Below are 23,762 nucleotides of genomic sequence, written 5' to 3'. Positions count from 1 at the left end.
GCCCCCAGTCGCCCACGCAGATCCCGGGCTTCACCTGCAGCCGCAGCTGCCTCTCACTAGGCTCTTCGCGCTGCGCTGTGCTCCCCGAAGCGGCTCCCGTGCAGCCGCCTCTTGCTCCGAGAGCTCTACGGGGCGCGCACTTGCAGAGGTGGGGAAAGGAGGTCTAGAGGCTTGCTGACCTCCTAAAAAGTTTCGGGGGGGGGGTTCCCCAAACTCTGAGGGAAAGAGCTGTGGCGTCGGACGGTTCCCGGGAAACCGACATTTGAAGTTGGAGGAGCGGTACCACGGACGCCAAGAGCAGCTCTCCCTCCACCCGGCAAGGAAGCCTGAAATCCGGGCGTTGCCAGCGGTTTGAGCTCCAGAGGGAATTTACGAAGAGCAAAGGGGGTGGGGGGGGGGGAAAGAGAGAGAGAAGAAAACAGATGGAGAGCGCAAGAAGGACTGAGGAACTGAGGAAAGTATAACTGGATGATTCTTTGTTACCACTTTCTTATAACTTTATAACTCTGCACATTCGGGATCGTAAGAAAGTATCGAGGCTTGGCGCTTGGATTGCCTTTCGGACTGTCTTTTTTCTTGAGGATTAATTTTTGACTCTGCATATTCCGAACTATAAGAAATTATAAGTGCTTGGCTCTTTCTGATAGCCCTTTTTTTCTTCGACTCTGCACATTGTGATTCAAAATAGAAATGCCTGGCCTCCTGAGTGCCTTATTGACTATGCATACGCTAGCTAACTAATTAAGGCAGCAAACTCCTTGCGATATCTCTACCGTTGCTTAGCAAAACTGTACACCCCGCTCCCGCTCGAAAAAATAAGACATCCACTGAAAATAAGCCATGGTGTGTTTTTTTGGAGGAAAAATAAATATAAGACGTGTCTTATTTTAGGAGAAACACGGTAGAGTCCTTTTGTAGGTTCTCTATCAGTAGGAGAAAATAACAGAGGCCAACCAGAGAATATTGAGAAGCAAAGCAGCTGGTAAACCTGATCTTTATTAACTATTGCTTGAACAGGGTGGTCACAACCACACGCTGGAGGCAGGAGGGACTCCGAACAATGGTACACAAGCCCTTATATAGACATTTTGAAATTGCCCACCCTGGAGCCCAAGACCACCACCACCCCCCAATATATCATACATACATCACAGAAGGGGTGGTCTACAATAGAATCCTGTCTGACATGAAACCTGTTGATGGGTTTTTACCTGGCTATTCTTTTGTGATGATAAATACTTAATTCCTAAGTCCAGATCACAGGCTTGCCATATCGTAAGGTAAAGGTAAAGGGACCCCTAACCATTAGGTCCAGTGGCGGACGACTCTGGGGTTGCGGCGTTCATCTTGCTTTACTGGCCAAGGGAGCCAGCGTACAGTTTCTGGGTCAGCGTACAGCTTCTGGCGAACCAGAGCAGCGCACGGGAACGCCGTTTACCTTCCCGCCGGAGCGGTACCTATTTATCTACTTGCACTTTGACGTGCTTTCGAACTGCTAGGTGGGTAGGAGCAAGGACCGAGCAATGGGAGCTCATCCCGTCACGGGGATTCGAACCGCCGACCTTCTGATCAGCAAGCCCTAGACTCTGTGGTTTAACCCACAGCGCCACCCGCGTCCCTTTTATTCATATCGTAAATGTGCCCTTAAGCAGGATTTCTGAGCAAAGAAAGATTGGGGAGGTTTTTCTCATTTCTTCCCTCCTTGCAGAGAAACATTTGAGGTCAATTTGGGAGAGAGAAAATGGTTTTAGGACTTTTTTCAGACATGTTTCAGACATGGGGATTATTTATATATTTATTTATGTGTTTGCTTGGTACATTTATTTCATATCTTAGACATTATAATTCTCATAACAATGCATCTTCAGCTCTACATATTCTTTCCCCACCTCTGCACATTGCTTACCTGCTCCTGAGTTCTGCGTCCTTCACTCTGGGATTACCATATTCCACTTGTAATTAGCTTGGCGGGCTCTGTCAATTTGTCGGAGAACCTCTTTGATAGCATTAAGGCTTCATTAGTTTCATTTCCTTAGGCAATTTCAGTTCAGAGTTCTTTGCTCTTGACAATTTGACAAGCGAGGATGTCTCTTTAAGAAAGGCTGAAAGTTGACCTTGAACAGAACATTGCAGGTGTTCTTTGCAATTTTGCGAAATATACCGTACTTGTTTACCACATAAAAGGTACTCCCCGATGTTAACTCTTTTAATTTAACTTCCTAGTTTTCGAATGACTGAAGATTTTGACAGATTTTTCTGAGCGCTTAGGGTCAAAAGAAAGTATTTCTTCGTTCTATGAACCGCCCTGAGATCTCTGGGTATAGGGCGGTATATAAATTCAATAAAGAATAATAATAATTTAAAACAGCTGTTGAGACACTTCATTCCAAACCCGCTAGACAAGAGTGTTTTCTTCTATATATAGGGGTTTTTTTTGTACAGTGCTTAGGAAAGCAAATGATTAGGCTGTTTGCAAATGCATTAAATAAGTAAATAAATCAAAGTACCAAATACTTCATGGGGTGGTGCTGTGGTCTAAACCACTAAGCCTAGGGCTTGCCGATCGGAAGGTCGCCAGTTCGAATCCCCATGACGGGGTGAGCTCCCATTGCTCGGTCCCTTCTCCTGCCCACCTAGCAGTTCGAAAGCACGTCAAAGTGCAAGTAGATAAATAGGAACCGCTACAGCGGGAAGGTAAACGGCATTTCCATGCGCTGCTTTGGTTCGCCAGAAGCGGCCTTGTCATGCTGGCCACATGACCTGGAAGCTGTACGCCAGCTCCCTCGGCCAGTAAAGCGAGATGAGCGTCGCAACCCCAGAGTCGTCCGCGACTGGACCTAACGGTCAGGGGTCCTTTTACCTTTTTACCAAATACTTCAGCTCCCTGCGTTTATTTCAACTAAGGACTCCCACTAGCAGAATGGGGTTTCCCCCTGCACCCCTCCCCAATGGCTTGGAGGGTCAAGTGAACCCCAGAATAGTTTGCCTCTCAAAAAACAGCATTCTGTCCCCATTGGGCAGTATTGCAGGCTCATTGGCCTACCTTAGGGTTTTGTTTTTGCTTTTTAAAAGAAGGTTTGGCTGCACTTACATTAACATGCAGGTTCTCCTAAACCAGGCATCCCCAAACTGCAGCCCTGCAGATGTTTTTTGCCTACAACTCCCATGATCCCTAGCTAACAGGACCAGTGGTCGGGGAAGATGGGAATTGTAGTCCAAAACATCTGGAGGGCTGAAGTTTGGGGATGCCTGTCCTAAACATTCTGATACCTTCCTCTGGTTTGGGGATGAGCTTGCTCTTAGCATATGATGCTTTGCTTCCTTGCTTGGTTTTGCGAAGAGATGCCCAAATGCCCCGTGTGCAGATTTTTCTAGTCATCAAAAGTGTCTTAGAATACATGTGTACTAAATTTCATGGGGGAGGGGAGGACGTAACCATTTGCATGCTCCCTTTTTCTGAGTTATCATGTGGGACTTACGTGACACCTGCCTGGTGTAAACATGCACGTATGGCAGGGCACACTAGAAAAATGTAAAAGCAGGATGCAGGTGGATAGATCAATATAAATATATAATTTGCCTTTTGCCTAGACATGTGTCTTGCATCAGTCTCCTGAGCCCCAGCCAAACACTAATTTGAGATCGCATTAATTGCCTGGAACCTTCCCAGCTAAAATACAAATCCGCTCGGAACATTGAGCTGCTAATGTTCTAAATGGCTTGTTTGCCTGGATTTGTCTCTGGTTCTTAAGCAGGATGCTTTAAGTCACCTTCAGCTCTAGCAACATGTGTCGACATTATCCCGCTCTTAAAGGAAATCCTTCCTGGCCCTGCGCAATCCAAGCTTCCTGTCTCTCTACCTGGTAGCTCAGTTGGTAAGAGCGTGGTGCTGATAGTGGTAAGTCTGCAGGTTTGATCCCCATATGGGGCAGCTGCATATACCTGAGGGCTAAATGATCCTCAGGGTCCCTTCCAATCTATGATCCTTCGTTTTGACCATGTAGCAAGATAAAAAGGTAAAAGGTAAAGGACCCCTGGACAGTTAAGTCCAGTCAAAGGTGACTATGGGGGTGTGGTGCTCATCTTGCTTTCAGGCAGAGGGAGCCACCTGGGATGAATAAAGACATAGGATTCTTATCTCATTATGCATGATCAAGCTTTCTTTAGCCTCAGCCCTTGTTTTTCCCCCCGCATGACCTATTGCAGTAATCAGCAGTCGTTAACAGCCATCAACAGGTTTACCACTCTTACAGCCCATCACCCATTCCCATCACCCCCCCACCCTCTGAATATACATAAGGGTCTGGTTGCTTCTGTTTCAAGTGTATCTGAAGAAGTGTGCATGCACACGAAAGCTCATACCAAAACAAAAACTTAGTTGGTCTTTAAGGTGCTACTGAAGGATTTTTTTTTATTTTGCTTCGACTCAGACCAACACGGCTACCTACCTGTAACTGTGTTCTACAAGTCTATGATTCTATGTTAAAGCACCGCCTGGCAACGAAGCTTGCAGATAGTTTTTTTTCTAGCTTTCTTCTGCATAAATCCCTATTTTAGTCACCTGTGGCCTAATAGAAACAGACATATCCCGCCATGCAAAGCCTGGTTATGTGGAGGTAATTTCTGCACGCCCAAGGAAAAGCAGGGAGTGGCTATTTGGGAATTATAGGGACTGAACCACCTAAATTGTATAGAAACCTATTCATGTATGCTACTACAGCAGCAAAAATATTAAAAAGGTAAAGGGTAAAGGGACCCCTGACCATTAGGTCCAGTCGTGACCGACTCTGGGGTTGCGGCGCTCGTCTCACATTATTGGCCAACAGAGCCGGCGTACAGCTTCCAGGTCATGTGGCCAGCATGACTAAGCTGCTTCTGGTGAACTAGAGCAGTGCACGAAAACGCCGTTTACCTTCCCGCCAGAGCAGTACCTACCGGTATTTATCTACTTGCACTTCACGTGCTTTCGAACTGCTAGGTGGGCAGGACTGCTAGGTTGGGACTGAGCAATGGGAGCTCACCTCGTCGCGGGGATTCGAACCCCGAACCCCTGACCTTCCGATCGGCAAGCCCTAGGCTCAGTGGTTTAGACCACAGCGCCACCCACGTCCCAGCAAGAATGTTACTCGCTCAAACATGGAAAGAAGCAGAAGTCTGAGCAAAGGAAGAATGGATACAAAAACTTATGGAATATGCAGAAATGGCGAAACTTACCGGAAAAATAAGAAATCAAGATAACAGTTTTTAAATAAAAGAATGGAAATGGTTTATTGAATATTTACAGATAAATTGTAAACAGATAAGAATATTGGCAGGATTATTGTAATAACCTGCAGCTTCATAACAGTATATATTTTAAGAAGATGAATAAATGAGCAAATTAAGTTAATTTGGACATGCAGAAGATATTAAAAAGAAATTTAAGGAACCGCAGGAAGAGGGGGGAGGAAGTCAAGCTTTGAAATGTCAAAATGATTGTAAAATTAGTGAAATGTATAAACTTGAAGAGTATAAATTTAACAAAATTTAAAAAGGAAAAACAGGGAGTGGCTGTTCGCAAAGCTGACAGCACAATCCTATCCATGTCTCCTGAGATGCAAGCCCCATTGAGTGCAAGGGGGTTTATCCCCAGGTAAGCAGGTGTAGGGTTGCAGCCTGATTTGGTAGCAAATGGCCATAGTAGCTAGCTGATTATGTCTCGACAGCGCTACTCACAGATGGCACCCCAAACATAACTACCTGCAAGGCTGCTAGATAATGAATCCCAAAAACTTTATCCCTTTCAGCCCTCTGTATGTTCCCCTGCCTATTTGGGGCTGCAACCTCATCATGGAATGATGCCTAAATATTTTTATGATCTGGTCACCCCATTACATCGTAGAATATGTATTTATGCTGGCCCGCTTGAATGCCTTTCCATCCTCCGTGTTGTCTGGAAGGCTCAGAGGCATCCCTTACCAGAACAGACTCTGCACCTGTGGCCAGGATGTACCTGACTATGGACCACATGATTTTGGACCGCCCACTTTTTAACACCTTATGTGATGATCCCTCGGTGTCCTCTTTGTGGCTCTGCGCCCCCTCCAATAAACAACTCGTGCCCCAGTTCCTGCTGAGCGATGACTCTCCTACACTTACTAGAGTTATGGTGCAATTCTTGACTAGAATTTTTGAAGTAAAATCTGGGGCAGTTGGGCCTACACAATAGTGACCGCCGAGGACTCATTATCCCTTTCCCCTGTCCCCTTTTCATTGTATGTCTCAGAATTGTATTTTGTATAGATGGTTTATATGATTTTATTGCTATACAGTGGTACCTCTACTTACGAATAACTCTACTTACTAATGTTTCTACTTACGAATGGAGCTCCGTCCGCCATCTTGGATGCGGTTTACGAATTTTTAGATAGGGTTGCTTCTACTTACGAATTTTTCCTCCCAATGCATTCCTATGGGATTCGACTTACAAATTTTTTCGACTTACAAATGTGCGTTCGGAACGCATGAAATTCGTAAGTAGAGGTATCACTGTATATATGCCAATAAAGGTGTTGGAAATTGGAAACTACCTCCGGGTTTCGTGTTGTTACGCTATAACCTCTTTCCCTCTCCATCTGCAGCTATGGTTGACGTTCGCTCCAGTGGCTGATAAAACAGCAGAACGGTTTCACACCTCCATGGATATGGTCAACTGGCTTTCCCTCGTGTACCTTGTGATATCCGTTCCAGTCGGGCTCATAGCAATATGGATTCTGGACACTGTCGGGCTGAAATGTGCCGTAAGTTGAAATGGAGACTGGCGTGAAGCGGCGGTTTTTTGAGCAGTAACCTGGGAATTTGCCTGGAAATCTATAGCGGATTTCTTTGTTAGAAGATCACAAATGGTCAACAGGCTTCTGCTCGCCCCTGCTCAGGGGCTAATAATAATAATAATAATTAATATTATTATTATTTTATTATTTATTCCCCACCCATCTGGCTGGGTTTCCCCAGCCACTCTGGCTGGCTCGCAACAGAATATTAAAAACACAATCAGACATAAAAAAACTTCCCTAAACAGGGGTGCCTTTAGATGTCTTCTAAAAGTCAGATAGTTGTTTGTTTATCTGACATCTGATGGGAGGGCCTACCTTGGGGTTGCGCAGGTTGGCCCTCGCCAAGGGTGCGGGCCCAGGGACACAAAAAATGCGCCTCTCCCCGGTGGTTAGGAGTGGCTAGGAGCCCACCTGCCTGTTCACACACTCCCCATTCTGGCTCCTCTGCTGCCGTCTCCTCTGACAAGGACTCAAGCAGGGCTTTTTTTCAGCCGCAACTTCTAGGAACTCAGTTCTGGCACCTCTCAGGTAGGCGCCATTGCCATGATAAGAGAGCAAGGGAGCGTTCACAGTGAGTTCCGGCACCTCTTTTTCTAGAAAAATAGCACTCGGTGCAAGGGATCTCCTGATCTCCTTGCCAAGGGTGCAAGGGAGCCTAGGTACGACTGACCCTGCTGCTGACGTCTTGCAGAAAACACAACCACAGGAGGGCACAGGGTGTCCTCAAGACTTGCGGTGGGGAACTACAGGCTTGGGGGCCAAATCCAGCCTTCCAGGTCTCTCAGTTCTCCCCAGCCCTACTTCTCACTTTCCCTCGAGTGTTTTTGCCTGGCTGGAATGTGCCCTTGTACTCTGATAGTGCCTCTTGCTAGCCTGGACAGAGACGACTTTGTGTCTGTGTAGAAACTCACTAACTGCACAAAGGTGGATTTTCTCTCCGTTCCTACTCCCACGGCGTCTGGCCAGTGTTCAAGATTAACCAGGTGCCAGGCACATTCTGCACCTGGCTTTCAACCACTTGTGGCTAAGTGAAGGTGCCTGGGAGTCAGGATTGCACCCGACATCTCTGCCCATCTGGGGATCATTGGATCTGGTCTGTTTTCACACATTCACGCCCCATCCTGTAGAATTCTATCAGTTATATTTTATCGGCACAATCGGAATGAATTTCTGGAACCATTTTGCTTTTCCTGTGCAGCCTGAGCAAGAGCAATGAACAACACGGTTATTATTAGTTGTAGCTATCAGGCAGAGGGCTCTCTTGGCAGTAGTGCGCTCCCTGTGGAACGCCCTCCCATCAGATGTCAAGGAGATTAAGAACTACACAACTTTTAGAAGTCATCTGAAGGCAGCCCTGTATCAGGAAATTGTTAACGTTTGATGTTTTATTATGTTTTTATATTCTGCTGGAAGCAGAGTGGCTGGGGAAACCTAGCCAGATGTGTGGGGTATTATTATTATTGACCATCATCATCATCTTCATCATCATCTTCATCATCTTGCCTTCACTTACCCCACCCCTCTGCTCTGCTCACAGTTGTGAAGAATATTCTTACATTATGAATGGTCCGTGTCACCATTAAGGAAGAGAGGTGGGAATATGCCAATATACCGTATTGGCCTGAATATAAGCCTCACTTTCCCCCCAAATTCCGACCGTGAAAAGTTAAAGTGTGGCTGAAATTTGCAACCTTACCAAAATTGGCTTTTACGATATCGCTGCTGAGACAGACATACAGTAAAATGGAACAGGTGTGATTGCCTGCGGAATTTTAAAGGAGCGGCTTATATTCGGCTTATATTTCCCCCCTTGAATTTTAGAATTGCGGCTCATATTCGGGCCAATGCGGCATATGTGGACTGTCCCTGGATCAAGTGACTTTTCTTCTTTAAGTTCTCAAAGTTCTTAGCCTAGCTCAAGGTTGCCACCTGAACCAGTCAGATATTTAACTGATAATCAATCACAGTCCGTTTGTTATTTGAAAAATAAGACTTTAGAGCTGTCTTACCCCAAAAATGGCAACTAAACATTCCGTTTTGGCGACTGCAGCCTTGGTTTAAGCAGGCATGTCAAACCTGCGGCCCTCCAGATGTTTTGGCCTACAACTCCCATGATCCCTAGCTAGCAGGACCAGTGGTTGGGGAAGATGGGAATTGTAGTCCAAAACATCTGGAGGGCCGCAGGTTTGACATGCCTGGTTTAAGGAGTCATTTGGTGCCTGGCTTATATATATCTGAGTTTCTAACACTGCTTCTGGGATGTAGTTCCTGGAAGGTTGACAAGGTGAGAACGTGCTCCTCAGTCTCATGGAGGTTTCTTGCCCTCTGTTGTGCAGTTGTGTGTCATGTGGAGCGGCATCGAATCCCCAGAGGCCTAGCTAATGTTTTGCACAAATAAAACTAGACGGTGATGCTAAATGGGGGGTCATATTTGTGTGTCTTGACTTTTTAAAAAAGAAAGAAAAAACGGTTTTGGAGGACCAGATCAGGTGGTGTCAGAAACTTGCACCAACTTATCAATGAAGAGCACTCCCTCCTAAACTGCTGTTTTTCTCAGGAAGCAAATTGTTATGGGTGCTTATCTTCTGCGACAAACCACAGGTAAGCAGGGGGAGGCAATTTGTTAATCTCTCCTGTACTGCAGCCCCAATCTGGATTAGGGGCCTCGGCAGCAGCTACTTTAAACACCATGCAACAAGGCTGGCATTGAGCAAGGTCAAGAATGCTTTTGCAGAAAGGCTTTCCCCACACCAAGTGCCTAGTATACCTGTTCTGCTGTCATTGTTACCTGCCTATTGTTTTGCAGTGGAGTCCTGCTGATTCCGTAAACTGGCCGGCGCACCACCTTGCTTCCAGGTGGGGCCTTGGTACCTGCTCTTTCCCACAGAGGCCCCTGCTAGGGCTGGGGCATGTTGTTGTATCAGTCCATCATTTTCACTGTACGTGTGTGCCACTATCCATACTCAGCCGAGTTACATTGTTGTTGTAACTTCTTGTGAATCTCTTGCTTGAGCCTTGCGGTGAGAGAAGCAGAGAATATTGCCTTGACCATGGCAGGGGTGAATGTCTGTACAGTGGTACCTCAAGTTACAAACACTTCAGGTTACAAACTCCTGACAGTAAGAGCTGTTCGGCAGTGGAATTTGCTACCAAGGAGTGTGGTGGAGTCTCCTTCTTTGGAGGTCTTTAAGCAGAGGCTTGACAGCCATCTGTCAGGAATGCTTTGATGGTGTTTCCTGCTTGGCAGGCAGTTGGACTGGATGGCCCTTGTGGTCTCTTCCAACTCTATGATTCTATGATTCCGCTTCAGGTTACAAACTCGAGTTGAGAACTTTGCCCTAGGATGAGAACAGAAATCTTGTGCCGGCGGGACAGCGGCAGCAAGCACGCCTCTAGTTAAGAACAGTTTCAGGTTAAGAACGGACCTCCGGAACGAACTAAGTTCGTAACTAGAGGTACCACTGTATATATTTGCTACCAATATGCTTTTATGTCTGTCAAGTAAACCTCTACACTTGACTGAATCTTTATGGCAGGGGTAGGCAACCTAAGGCCCGTGGGCCGGATGCGGCCCAATAGCCTTCTCAATCCGGCCCTCAATCAGCGTGTTTTTACATGAGTAGAATGTGTGCTTTTATTTAAAATGCATCTCTGGGTTATTTGTTGGGCATAGGAATTCGTTCATTTCCCCCCCCCCCTTCAAAATATAGTCTGACCCACCACATCGTCTGAGGGACGGTAGACTGGTCCACGGCTGAAAAAGGTTGCTGAGCCCCCTGCTTTATGGCGTCCATGAATGATTTATTGCCTACTGTGTGTACCTTCAACCCTGAATAATAGTAATAATAAATTTTTATTTATACCCCGCCCTCCCCAGTCAAAACTGGGCTCAGGGCGGCTAACACCAATAAAATTACAATAAAACATAAAAAGCAATTAATTAAAATACAGATTAAAATACAATATTAAAATTTAAAATGCAGCCTCATTTTAAGTAGTCCATAAATCCAAGCCATGAGGGAGAAAAACACAGGGGTCAGACTAAGTCCAGCCCAAAGGCCAGGCGGAACAGCTCTGTCTTGCAGGCCCTGCGGAAAGATGACAAATCCCGCAGGGCCCTGGTCTCCTGTGAAAGAGCGTTCCACCAAGTTGGGGCCAATACTGAAAAGGCCCTGGCCCTAGTAGAGGCCAATCTAGCCACCTTATGGCTCGGGATCTCCAGAGTATTGTTGTTTGTGGACCTTAAGGTCCTCCACTGGGCATACCAGGAGAGGCGGTCCCGTAGGTACGAGGGTCCCAAGCCGCTTCCAAAGAAGCTTCCAAAGAAGGAGCTGCGTTGAGTTGTAACTGCTGAGTTTTGATACTGGCACACACCCGCAGCGAAAGTGATGCCGGACCCAATCCTTCTAAATCATCCATCAGAGGTTGCTGGATTGATCCAACAGGGCACTGTGGTTTTCTCACCAGCTAAACGCCGCAATACGCCAATATATCACAATGCCTGAAACAAGGATGGAGCTACGTAGAGGCATTGGCTGGCTTCACAGTTTTTTGTGCATTGTGATTTTTGCTGGCACCTGCTCTTGTGTAGGAGGCAGGGGATAACTGAGTCGGCAGAGTTAACAGGGGCTGCAGGAACCGAGAGAAGCATCGGCTGGCTTCACGGTTTCCCCCCACATTGATATTTTTGCATAGCGCACACCCACACATCACGATTCGTGATGCATTGCAAGGTCAAAAATCAGGAAGCTGATATCACGATAGGGACTTTAAACCGCTTTCTATTGCCCCCAGCCCTTGTTCTTGCTAGAAAAACCCCAAATGGTCCGTGCAGTGTGATGCTGAGCCAAATGTTTCTTGCGACTGCATGTTATAAGGCCTATCATTAACAGAAGCCACCAAGCCACCAAGCCTGTTGGCTGTGATGGGGAAATGGTTCACACAGAGAGTCTGGATACTTGGCGACACACCAATTTGTGGGTGCCTTAAGCAATACTGGTAGCTGAGAACTTTGTCTCAAAATGGAGGCGAAAGCATTAACAGATGGCTGGGCTGGAAGAATCCCCCCCCCCCAAGACTAACAACGGCTTTGGGCCGCAAGCTCTTCAACCTGTTTGTTTGTTTGACTCAGTGTTTCTCAACCTTTTTTGGGCCACGGCACACTTGTTCCGTGAAAAAAATCACGAGGCACACCACCATTAAAAAAGTTAAAAAATTTAACTCTGTGCCGCCCTATATTATAATTATGACTGTAAGAAACACTTGCCAAATATTGCTTTCCGGCGGGTTAGCGCTGTGTACCATGTTTCTCCTAAAATAAGACACGTCTTATATTTATTTCCCCCCCAAAAAAACACACCATGGCTTATTCAGGGGATGTCTTATTTTTTTTTGTTAAGTTCTTTAAACACACACAACCACCATTTGCATTGTGTTCCCTTTTTTGGAGCGAGGCGAAACGGGGTGTGTCTGTGCACCTCGCGGGGGTAGCCTCCTCCTCCTGCTGCATCTGGGTAAGGAAAAGGGGACTTCTCCCTCGCGCGCACACACGCACAAGAGCACCAGAGCACCCCCCATTTTAAGCCAGGTCTCCCTGCTCGCCACCCCACCCCTCTGCGGACTAGGAAACTTCAGCAGGCGGCGGCGGTGCAGTGCGAGGAGCCCAGCGGGGCAGCAGCTCGGCTTTGCCAAACTTGCGATGACAATCAAAGCAGGCTTCACTGCAGTCAGGAAAGCGCGCTCGGCGTCCAGAACTTTCTCCCCTGCCCCACTTCCCCCTCCTCCTCTGGGCTACCTTTTCGAGGTTGAGCCTCCTCTCTCTGCTGCCCCCCACCCAGCGCCATCCTCCTCACTCCAGAGGTGTCCGCACTGCTGCCTGTCGAGGAAACGCACCCGGGAGAGACAGCAGCGCGCCGCGCGCCGAGTCCCAACCCGGTCAGGGCTCGGCAGGCGCACGCAACTCCCACAATGCTTTAGCATCGGCCACGGTTACCTGGGGCGGCTGGGAGATGGAGTCCAACCCGCGCCCACCGTTTTTGAGGCCTCACCGGTTTTGGGGTGAGGCTGCCTCTCATCCCCACCCCGCTACCAACCCTTCACGTCCTACTACGAAGCGGCAACTGCCTCCCACCCCACAGCCTTCGCCCTGCTGCGAAGGGAGACACCAACACCGTCCCGCCCCCCCAAAAAAACATTTACCCGCTGACCCATTGCGACTCACAAGCGGTTCGGCACCTGGTCTAAAGGGCTCGATGAGCACATCCGCCTTCTGGCAGAGCCGCCTCAGCGCCCCGGGGCTGCTTCAGGTCGAGCGCCAGGGAGCGCTTGCCGCAGCCTTGCATGTCCGACGACACGGCCGCGCGGGGGAGAGCGGTCCACCCGCACCACCTCCGCCCCGAAGTCGGCCAGGATGAGGCCGCAGAGAGGCGCCGGCGCCAGGCCCACCATTTCCAGCACCCTCACTCCGCGCAGCGCCATGGCCGAGAGAATAGAAAGCAGGCAGGCTCTCCCTCAGCTCAGACGCAGCCGAGTCGGATTTGGCGCCTCCTCCTCGCCCTCCCGGTGCACGGTTCCGAAAATTAATAAGGCCCGGTCAGGGCTTGGCAGGCGCGCGCTACAGAAGCGCCATGCAGACCTGCTCCCACCACTACCACAACAATACCCCAGTACGTCTTATTTTGGGGGTATGTATTATATTTTATTGCCTCCAGAAAATCGTGCCATGGCTTATTTTATAGGCACGTCTTATTTTAGGAGAAACATGGTATTGGCGGCCGCCAGGCTCGTTTGCACTGAGCTTTGGGAAAGAGGAGGAGAAATATTGCTTTCCGGCGGGTCAGTGCTGTTTATTGGCGGCCGCCAGGCACATGACAATGCAAATCGCCCTTCTCGTCGCCGCACGTCGTGGCACACCAGCCAGCGTCTCGCGGCACACTAGTGTGCCGCGGAACAGCGGTTGAGAAACGCTGGTTTGACTCACTCCCATCCCCAGGTGTTTGAGAGAGGAAGATCCGGCAAGTTAGCAACTGAAATTAGTTTAAGCTAGAAAGGGAGCCTTTCCCTTTCCAAGCAGAAGCTGCCCGGCATTTTATACCAGGCTCTGCTTCAGCTCCATCTCCTTGCTACCAAGGAGTGTGGTGGAGTCCCCTTCTTTGGAGGTCTTTAAGCAGAGGCTTGACAGGCATATGCCAAGAATGCTTTGATGGTGTTTCCTGCTTGGCAGGGGGTTGGACTGGATGGCCCTTGTGGTCTCTTCCAACTCTATGATTCTATGATCTCCAGTCACAGGACTTCATAAAGCAGGTCAATATTACCACAGTTCCTCTGTTGCAAAGTGGGGGCAGAGGCTGAGAGCCAGAAGGGGTCTTCTTCACATGGCGCTGCCTGCAGTGAGCTCGGTGGATGTGAAACGGTGAGATGAATTGTGGCTGTTGGCCACAATTTTAAAACAGCCACACATTTGGTGTGTGTCCAATTGGGTTCTTCTATCCTATTGGAAGCCCAGGTTCCCAACAATGCCAAAATTGCAGCTGTTGTTGGCGGGGGGGGGGGGACAGGTGTGGCAGCCTTTGGGTGTGTATGGCCTGCGGGAATGATCTCACTTAACCCCGTACATTCATGGCAGTGTTAAAAAAACATACAGTGGTACCTCGACATACGAATGCCTCGACTTCCAAAGGTTCCGACTTATGAAATCGGCAAACCCAGAAGTCTTTTCGCTGCACACGTGTTCTGCGCATGCGCAAAGTGCCAAATCGCGCTTCGCGCATGCACAAAACGGACGCTTCGACAACCGAAGACTTTGACTTACGAAGAGCGCCGCGGAACGGATCGCCTTCGTAAGTCGAGGCACCACTGTAATAAACATATATAAAAGCTAGGCACCAAGTGGCTCCTTAAACCAGGGTGACAGTTGCCAAAACGGAATGCCTAATTGCCGTTTGTGGGCCAGACAGCTCGAAAGTCATATTTTTCAATACGGCCTTTTGGTTCCTGAAATTCCTTCTGATTGTACAAATAAAATATAATGGGTGGAATTTTACAGGATGTTTTGATAATGTGCGAAAACAGTCAAGAGCCAAGGATCTCCAGGCATGCACCTCCAGATGATGGAGACGTCAGGGGCCCTCCTGGTGCCCGGGCATCTTCACTTGGTTGCAAGTGGCCAATAGCCAGGTGCAAAATGCACATGGCGAATTTTGAATGCTGATTCATGGACTTTCTCAGGAGAGGTGTGTGGTACAAAGCCCTCTAGCACTTTCCCAAAGGCCAGCTAGTGAATTGGATGGCGTTTGAACCGAAGGACGCCCAGGTTCACGATTCAGGTATTTCAGCCGCTGTGGTACCCTCACTCTCAACGCATTGCCAGCCTTATAGCCATCTGCCTGTCAGTTTTATGGCACATTTCTTAAAAAGGAAGAAAGGGCATTCAATACTGTATTGCGTGCTTGAAAAGAAATGTAGGGAAATGAAATACCGGTAGTTCTGGAATTTCAATTGTTGAAATTTATTCCGTTCTCATGGATGGCTGCTTGAAATTAGTGTTGGTGAAATGGCTTCTTCTCTGCAGGTGATACTCTGCGCCTGGCTGAACATGATGGGAAGTGTAATTCGAATTTTCAGCATCCTCGATTTCCTGGATCTGGGCTCCCTCAACTTTGTGTACCTGCTTGTAGGACAGTGCCTCTGTGGCATGGCACAGCCTCTCATCATTTTTTCACCCACCAAACTGGCAGCCTTATGGTTCCCAGAACACCAAAGGGCCACAGCCAATATGATTGCCTCCATGTGTAAGTAACTGGGCCAGAATCAGTGTTAAATGCTCAGACCACACTGCCCTGATCATCAGCCTCGCCACCAAATTCTCCACCGGCTGCAGTTTCCGAACCATCTCCAAAGGCAGCCCCACATATAATGTATTGCAGTAGTCCAACCCAGAGGTTACCAGAGCATAGACAACCAAAGTTAGGCCGTTCTTGCCCAGCCAGCGGCGGAGCTGGCCCTCCGACTGAAGCTGATGCAAGGTACTCTGTGCCAGCGTGGCCACTTGAACTTCAAGTCAACACTAATGGATCCAGAAGTGCCGTCCCCCCCCCCCAGCTCCTCACCTGCTCCCTCAGAGGACTGGGACCTCCTTGACAGGAATAGCAGTCAGCCTGGAAACATATGACTGCATGGAACCATAAAAAAGGAGAAAGCAATACAGTCAAACCTTGGTTGTCGAACACAGTCCGTTCCAGAAGCCCGTTTGGCTTCTGAAATATTCCACAACCGAGACGCGGCTTCCGATTGGCTGCAAGAGCTTCCTGCACTCAAGCGGAAGCTGCGTCGGACGTTCGGCTTCTGAAAAACATTCGAAAACTGGAGCATTTACTTCTGGGTTTTGGGCGTTCAGGAGCCAAAACGTTCCAAAAAGGAGCCGTTTGGGAGCCAAGGTTTGACTGTATCTCCCACGTAGAAAAATAGCATGTCAGGAAGAAAGCCGGGCTAGAATTCTTCCCCTATCACCCTAGTTTTCTGTGTGAATGGATTCTTTTCTATGGAAGGCCATTCCCCCACGTGCTATGTGAAGTGGTACAGTTCATAAACTTATTCACCTGCGATTTATTAGTGTCTTTAAGGGGTCTTGAAGAAGAGGGCCCTAAATACCTGGTATCACCGTAGGGATATCTTTGGAGGAGCAGCCCTCAAATCATGCATCTGAGAAGCCACCCAACGGAAGGGGTTCTAAAGCAGGTCCTGAGTTCTAATCCCGTACAGACTTTAGCTTTCCAGTCACCTGGCTTGCTTTTTAAATGCTCGGCATTATGTTTCAGCTGCTTTGGAGGGAGAAGTCACATATTTTTCTCTCTCTCTCTTTAATTTCCATTTAGCCAATCCCTTGGGCATTCTCATCGCTAACTTGCTGTCACCTGCACTTGTACAGGGAGGAAAAGATATCCCTTTAATGGTAAATGAAAGCTAATCAATTTTAGTATTCTGCACCGCTTACATATCCTTGGCAGATGAGTTAAACCATTTTTCCTCCTCCTCCTCCTGCTTTCTACAGCTTGGAGTGTATGCAGGGCCCGCTGTCTTCGCCTGTGCCTTAGCCACATTGGGTGTTCGTGACAAGATCCCACCAACCCCGCCTTCAGCAAGTGCTAGCCACTCCAATTCGCCGTCATTCTTCGGGGGCTTGAAGCTGGTATGTTGCAAGCAAAGCAGAATTATTAACTCGGACAAAGGTACAACGAATGCTACGTGTCTCTATAGGACAGAAAGAAAGAAACTGTTGTATCATACTAGATCAGTGTTTCCCAGCCTTTTTCCGACCGTGGCCCACTTCCAACCTCGTTTCCTTTCAGTGGCCCCCCATGGGCGTAGGCAAGGGGGGGCAGGGGGCAGCTGCCCCCCCAATAAGTAAAAATCAATACAAATCAAAGGTTCTGCCCCCCCCACTAAATTCCTGGCTATGCCTATGGCCGCCTCCATCCTACCAGTAGAAAGCTAGCTATTTAAATGCTTTGTTTGTCAATAGGACACATTTGTGGGACTCGGGTGGCGCTGTGGTAAAAACCTCTGAGCCTAGGGCTTGCCGATCAGAAGGTTGGCAGTTCAAATCCCAGTGATGGGGTGAGCTTCCGTTGCTCGCTCCCTGCTCCTGCCAACCTAGCAGTTTGAAAGCATACCAGTGTGAGTAGATAAATAGGTACTGCTCTGGCAGGAAGGTAAACGGTGTTTCCGTGCGCTGCTCTGGTTCGCCAGAAACAGCTTTGTCATGCTGGCCACATGACCGGAAAACTGTCTGCGGACAAACGTCGGCTCCCTCGGCCAGTAAAGCGAGATGAGCGCCGCAACCGCAGAGTCGTCCGCGACTGGAAAGGACACATTCTACTCATGCTGATTCCTGGACCATCCACAGGCAGGATTTAGAAGGCAATTGGGCTGGATCTGGCCCCCGGACCTTAATTTGCCTACCCATGCTCTTTATCCCAAGCTTTCTGGTTTCCAGCAGACCGGTCAGTTACACTGGAAAACAAGTTGCAAGTTTTAGCAAACTCTGTATAAATGTGTATACCAGCTTGCTGGTGAACGATCTGCTGTTTTTTCCTGACAACTCGTGCCTTGTCTTCTGTTTTTAGCTCCTGCGAAATTCATCTTACATCATCCTGGCCCTTTCCTTCGCGACAGGGATAGCAGTATTCACCTGCTTCAGTGCTCTGTTGGAACAGATCCTGTGCGTCAATGGATATTCAAATGTAAGTTACTCCAGATTTCATCTGTGGCTTTTGTCGTCTTGCGAGCTCAAGGGCGGGCAGGTGGAGCCGGGAGATCGAGAAGACAACCTGGGAGGGGATTGAAGGAATTCAGCTTCCACTTATCACAGGGAGAAGCGGGGAGATGTGCAGAGGCCACTGAATTGTAGTCCTTCCACAATAGTAATATAAGACTCTGCCTTGTACCAAGCCAGATTACCATCCCATCTAGCTCTGCATTGTCTGCACACCGACTGGTAACAGCTGTCCAGGTTTCAGGCAGAGGACATTCCCAGCCATCCCTGGAGATGCCAGGGATTGAACATTGGGTTCACAGGATCACAGCTTTGTAGAGTTGGAAGGCACCACCGGGGGGGGGTGTGTGGGTTCCATCTAGTCCAACCCCCTGCAATGCAGGAATCTTTCACCTAGTGCTTTTTCCCCCCTTTAAGAAAATGCTTAGGGGTACTCTCATTTTGACTCAAGAAAATCACCATTTTCTAGTTCAAATTGGGATAAATAAATACAGTAAATGGACAAAGGTACAAAGATTCGCAAAATGTTTAGGGGTATGCGTCCCTCTGCGTTCCCCCAGGAAAAAAGCACTGCTTTCACCCAACGTGGGACTTGAACCCACGACCCTGAGATTAAGAGTCTTATGCTCTACTGTCTGAGCTGTTCCTGAGGGATATCCTGCATAATTTTTTTTAAATATATGCCAACTTTTGTAAACCACGTTGAGTTGTTGTTGTTGGTGGTAGTGTGTGTGTTACACTCAAGCGGTGTATAAATTTTATGAAATAAAATAAACTTAATGAAACTTAATGTAAAAGTGTCATTCCCTTGTTTAGCAGCTTGGACCTATACAGCCAGGATTCTAGTTAGGAGTGGGCCTCTGTGGCGCAGTGGGTTGGTGTGTCCAGCTGTTAACCAGAAGGTTGGTGGTTCAAACCCACCCAGGGGCGGCTGTGGGCAGGATTCAGTATGCTGTCATTAGAAATGTTGGTAATTCAGCTGCTTTGAAAAAAAATACAACTAAAACTAATCAAGCAAATAAAACTGAATTTAAAAAATGTAGCTTTATTTTCTGTGGTTTAAAATGAAGTAATTTGGATCCCTTCATTACACAGACCCTGTGTAGCACCATCTTGTCTGGTACAATATAATTAACAACCAGATCAGAAGATTCTTGATTGCTTTCCAGTGAAGGGAGGCAGGGTGGGGTGAGAGAAATGTGCTGCACCTTATTCTTGGGTGCCGTAATCATTGGGTTGACGCCAACTAAATTGCCATCAAAGTAGGCTCATTGAAATCTATGGGCACTGTTACGGGTCTCCAGTAAAGTGGATCTGCTAGTACAAGGTCTTTTGGCTGCGCACTGGCTCTTCCTTGCCTTCTCTTCTTCCCCCATGTGCATCTCCCCTATTCTGCTTTTGGGGCTCCTCAACTTTCTGGAGAAGATTTGGGAGGGGTTTGGGGAGAGGAGCAGGATGGGAGGTTCCATTGTGCAAGTGGAAGTCCTTGCAGTTGTGGATCTACAGTGGTGCCTCGCTAGACGAATTTAATTCGTTCCACAGGTCTTTTCTTATAACGAAAAATTCGTCTAGCGAATCCCATAGGAATGCATTGAATTTTTAATTATTATTTTTTTGCCCATAGGAACGCATTAATTGAATTTTTTTTTGCCCATAGGAACGCATTAATTGAATTTCAATGCATTCCTATGGGAAACCGCGATTCGCTAGACGAATTTTTCGTAAAACGAATTTGTCTAGCGAGGCAACCTCCGCTAGAAAAAACCTTTCATTAAGCGGAAATTTCGTTAAGCAGGGCATTCGTTAAGCGAGGCACCACTGTACTTTGTCAAACTCCACTCCCTGGTTTTTGTACTTTGTCAAACTCAACTCCCTGGTTTCAGTGGGTTTGCTCTTAGCTGGAGTCTGCTCATAGCATCTAATCAATCCCTCATTTGCAGTTCTTTGCAGGTCTGAGTGGCGCCTTGTTCATTGTGTCCGGACTCATTGGGGCCTTCTTCCTCGGGCTGTACGTTGACCGGACAAAGAAATTCACAGAAGCTACCAAGATCTTTCTCTGTCTAGCTGCGCTGGCTAGCATTGGATTTGCAGTGGTAAATGCCATTAACGCTATGTCTCTTAAATTGCCATTATTGGGGGTGCACACCCACAGTGGAAGCTGAATTGCTGAAAGTTGGCTCTGCAGCCTTGTCGGTGCTCAATTTAGATTCTCTCCATGCAGGTGTCTCAGCTGAGAAACCAGACCTATGCTTTGGCAACCATCAGCTCACTCTACGGGTTGTTTGGGTTTGCTATCTATCCTGTCGCTATGGAACTAGCGGTCGAATGCTCTTATCCCGTGGGGGAAGGATCCTCGTCAGGGCTGATTTTTGTGATCAGGTAAGTAGCAGAATCGGGACATCTGATCTCTTCTGTACTACGCACTGTGTAGTTGTAGTGGTAATATATGGATTCTTTCCAAAAGCTTGCCAGGCCAAGGTTAAAGAAGAAAGAACTGGAGCAGGAAAGGGAAAACTCAGGCCCAGGCGTCAGTGGCAGCTGTCCAGGTCTCTCTTGTGTGGCCCATGGGATTCTCCCCAGGCCACTGCCAGGAGCTGGAGTTGGGCAGGTCAGCAATAAAACACCCAGTGTCAGTGCACTCTTTATTCCCAGAAACAAAAACAACGCAGGCCTAGTGGTCACAACAACTGTTCCCAGTAGGTCTTGCCCCAATGAGGCAGCTGCGCCTTCCCACCACTAAGGCTCCTCCCCTTTTCCCCTCCCCAGTAGCCTAAAACTCTGCTTTCTTGTCTCTCTTTGCTCTGCCCTCTTCATTCCTCTCCATGTACTGGGAGACCAGGGGGAGGGAGCTGGCTCCCTGGCTTCTTCAGCAGCCTGTCCAGTCTCTGCCTCTTAGCCCCCCGCCTCTCCAGCCTCCACTTCTGCCTCTGATTCTGAACTGCTCTCTGCCACAGCCTCTTCCTGCTCACTAAACCCTGTTGCTTCTTCAGCTTCCCATACCTCCTTCTCCCAGTCTACTCCCTCATCTCCCTCTGACCGCTCATTGTCGTCCCACCACCATTCCCCTGGCTCCGAACCTTCTTCCCGCAGGGGTTCCCCACTTGGGGTCTCCCACCGCTTGTCTGCATCCAGCCATTCCATGACATCACACCCTCTTCAGTCCTACTTTTGAGGGTTTATGCCTGGCTGAAATGTGCCTCTGAACTCTCATAATGCCTCTTGGTTGCCTGGATAAAGGTTATGTGTGTGTGTGTGTGTGTGTAGAAATTCGCCAGCGGTACAATTCCTTGCTCCACCCACTCTTGCCTCTAGCATTTGGTCCCCCAGGCGGCTGCCCGGATGAGAATTTGGTCCCCGTTCTGGAAAAGGTTCCCCGACCCTGAACATCACAAATTACTTCTGAGTGAAAGAGAAGACGTGGCTGCAGTCTTCAGATCTCTGAAGGTCTTTGCAGGCCGAAGGTGGAGCAGACTCCATCTCTGTTGCTCCAGAGGGCAGGACCAGAACCAGTGGGTGGAAATTGCAAGGAGACCAATTCTGGCTAAACATTAAGGAGAAACGTTCTAACAGTGGAACAGGCTGTCTTAGGAGGTGAGAGACTCACCTTCGCTGCAGAGGCCGGATAGCCATCTTTCAGGGATGCTGCGGTTGCATCCTGCATTGCAGATCGTGCCTTGTGCATTGTTTCTTCCAGGTTTCCCTCCACCGCCATGATTCTATGCTGTATGGGTTTATTGACTTCATGCACATGCAGGTATTGGCAATCCTGTGCCATTAAGACACATTTTCCAGAGCGGCAGGGCTCTATCAACAGGATGCTGGGCTTCCAATGGTTTCAATGCAGAGATAATGCTGCAACACACGACCTCATTCAAGTAATGCCGGTTTCAAGAAAACAGACTGGTTAGGTAACAATTGAGAAGGCAGCAGGGAAAACTCCCTTTCCGCAGGAGGCTGAATTAGCACTGGCTCCTTCAAAGGTAGCCGATTTCCAGATGTCTTCAGCACCTGCTCCTTTGCAGCGGCTGGCAAGTTTACAGCGGCATTTCCTGTGATGCGTTTGCCCATATATAGGCAAGGGGAACCAAATGGCAAGTACAGAATGTGAAGTGAGGGAAAGCTTCAGACAGCTTTCCTGTAGGGCCATCACTGGGCTCAGAAATATTAGAGAACGGCAGATGGGGAGGAGAATCGCCACAGTACGGTTGTATCTAGCTGGCTGGCACATCTCCTACCAAGACTTGATGGAGCATTTACTGAAAATACAGTGGCCCCTCAGTTTTCGATCGTCTCGGAAGTTGAACGTTTCGGCTTTCAAATGCCGAAAACCAGGAAGTAACTGCTTCGGTTTTTGGACGCCAAACATGCCATGTGGCTTCCGTATTGAGTTTTCTGGACTTGAATGCTTCCGGAAATGCACGCTTTGGTTTTCAAATGTTTCGGAAGTCGAATGGTCTTCTGGAATGGATTACGTTCGAAAACCTAGGTACCACTGTACACTGTGGGTGGCAATTCAGCCAAATCCTCCCCAGAGTAGAGCCACTGAAATTATTTAACTCTTTTTTTTTTAATAGGGCTCTCCATACATGGGGGAATCAGCCGCTCGAACCAAAGTTTAAGCTTTTAATCATTTCAAGGCTTTTCAGACTGCAGAAACAGAACATTGAAGCGGAGCATTCTTGAATCCTCTGGTGTTGCCCCTTCTCTCGAAGAAGCGGGAATGGTTTTGAACTCCTCTCTTGCATTGCTCCCTCCCTTTATTCCTGCATGGCAGGGGGTTGGACTAGATGGCCCCTGGGACCCTCCCAACACTACCACCCTATGATTCTAAGTCACGCCCATTCCTTTCAGCGGCTCTAGTCTGCACAAGACTAGCACGGAGTACCACCCAAAATGACTGCTCTAGACATAAAAGTGAATCTTGACTGTTACAGACAATATATCCCCCGCCCCCCGTGCACACAAAAAAGAGCCAGTCTTGGACAGTGGTGTGTGTGTGTCATAACCATGCAGAGGAGACTTGCGTGATGGATTGATTTTGTTTCCACAGCCAACTTCTAGGTGTTGTGTTCATGCTTTTGCTACAAAGCCTGGCTGTGGAAAAGAAAGATGCTCCGTTTTCTACTTGCACCTCAGCCATCGGCAAAGCACTAGACTGGTCAAGTAAGTTTTTGTTACGTATTTATTATAAATATATCCTTTCTCTCTCACTGCCTCACATCTGTGGCGGTTTCCTTCAGGAGTGAATATCAGCTACAAGGGGTGGGGGAGGCAGTTTGAGGCACAGCAATGACAATAGAAGTCTCCTTCCACGACCTGCTCTCTTCCCTGTCTTGGTGTGGGTACTGAGGTTCTGCAAACAAGGAGTCCTCCAGCTTCTTAGGTTGGAGGAACCTCCAGCCAAGGGCCTTTCCATCCGGCCCTTAAGACTCGCCCCTAGACCCATACCCCAGCAGCCCTGCTTCACTTTACTTGCTTTTGCCTGGCAAAAAATGTGACCGTGAACTCTGATCATTGTCTTTCCTGCCCAGATGGCAAGGAGAGTTCGTGCGCCAATTGCGCAAGAGTAAATTCACATTTGTCGCTCACCCACAAGATTGTCAACAAGGTCTCGGACCGAAAAGGGCTCCCCAGCCTGGGTTTACACTGTGTGGTTTCCTTGTAGTGTAATTGTT

At 48.2% G+C, this 23,762-nt stretch overlaps 1 protein-coding gene across 2 annotated transcripts in view; it reads left to right on the top strand.

Annotated features, from left to right (window-relative positions):
* SLC49A3 (solute carrier family 49 member 3) overlaps window positions 1-23,762 on the top strand; it is a 35,368-nt gene that overhangs the window by 10,067 nt on the left and 1,539 nt on the right. For both annotated transcript variants that reach the window (XM_035140450.3, XM_088658746.1), the window contains exons 2-9: window positions 6,621-6,779; window positions 15,385-15,604; window positions 16,688-16,764; window positions 16,864-17,001; window positions 17,939-18,055; window positions 20,028-20,180; window positions 20,309-20,466; window positions 23,138-23,250. In XM_035140450.3, the coding sequence (XP_034996341.1) occupies window positions 6,621-6,779; window positions 15,385-15,604; window positions 16,688-16,764; window positions 16,864-17,001; window positions 17,939-18,055; window positions 20,028-20,180; window positions 20,309-20,466; window positions 23,138-23,250 (1,135 nt within the window). The remainder of the gene's footprint in view (window positions 1-6,620; window positions 6,780-15,384; window positions 15,605-16,687; window positions 16,765-16,863; window positions 17,002-17,938; window positions 18,056-20,027; window positions 20,181-20,308; window positions 20,467-23,137; window positions 23,251-23,762) is intronic.

Source organism: Zootoca vivipara, chromosome 15 (genome assembly GCF_965207765.1).
Source record: "Zootoca vivipara chromosome 15, rZooViv2.hap1.1, whole genome shotgun sequence".
Taxonomy (NCBI): domain Eukaryota; kingdom Metazoa; phylum Chordata; class Lepidosauria; order Squamata; family Lacertidae; genus Zootoca; species Zootoca vivipara.
This window is presented reverse-complemented; position numbering and strand designations above follow the sequence as displayed.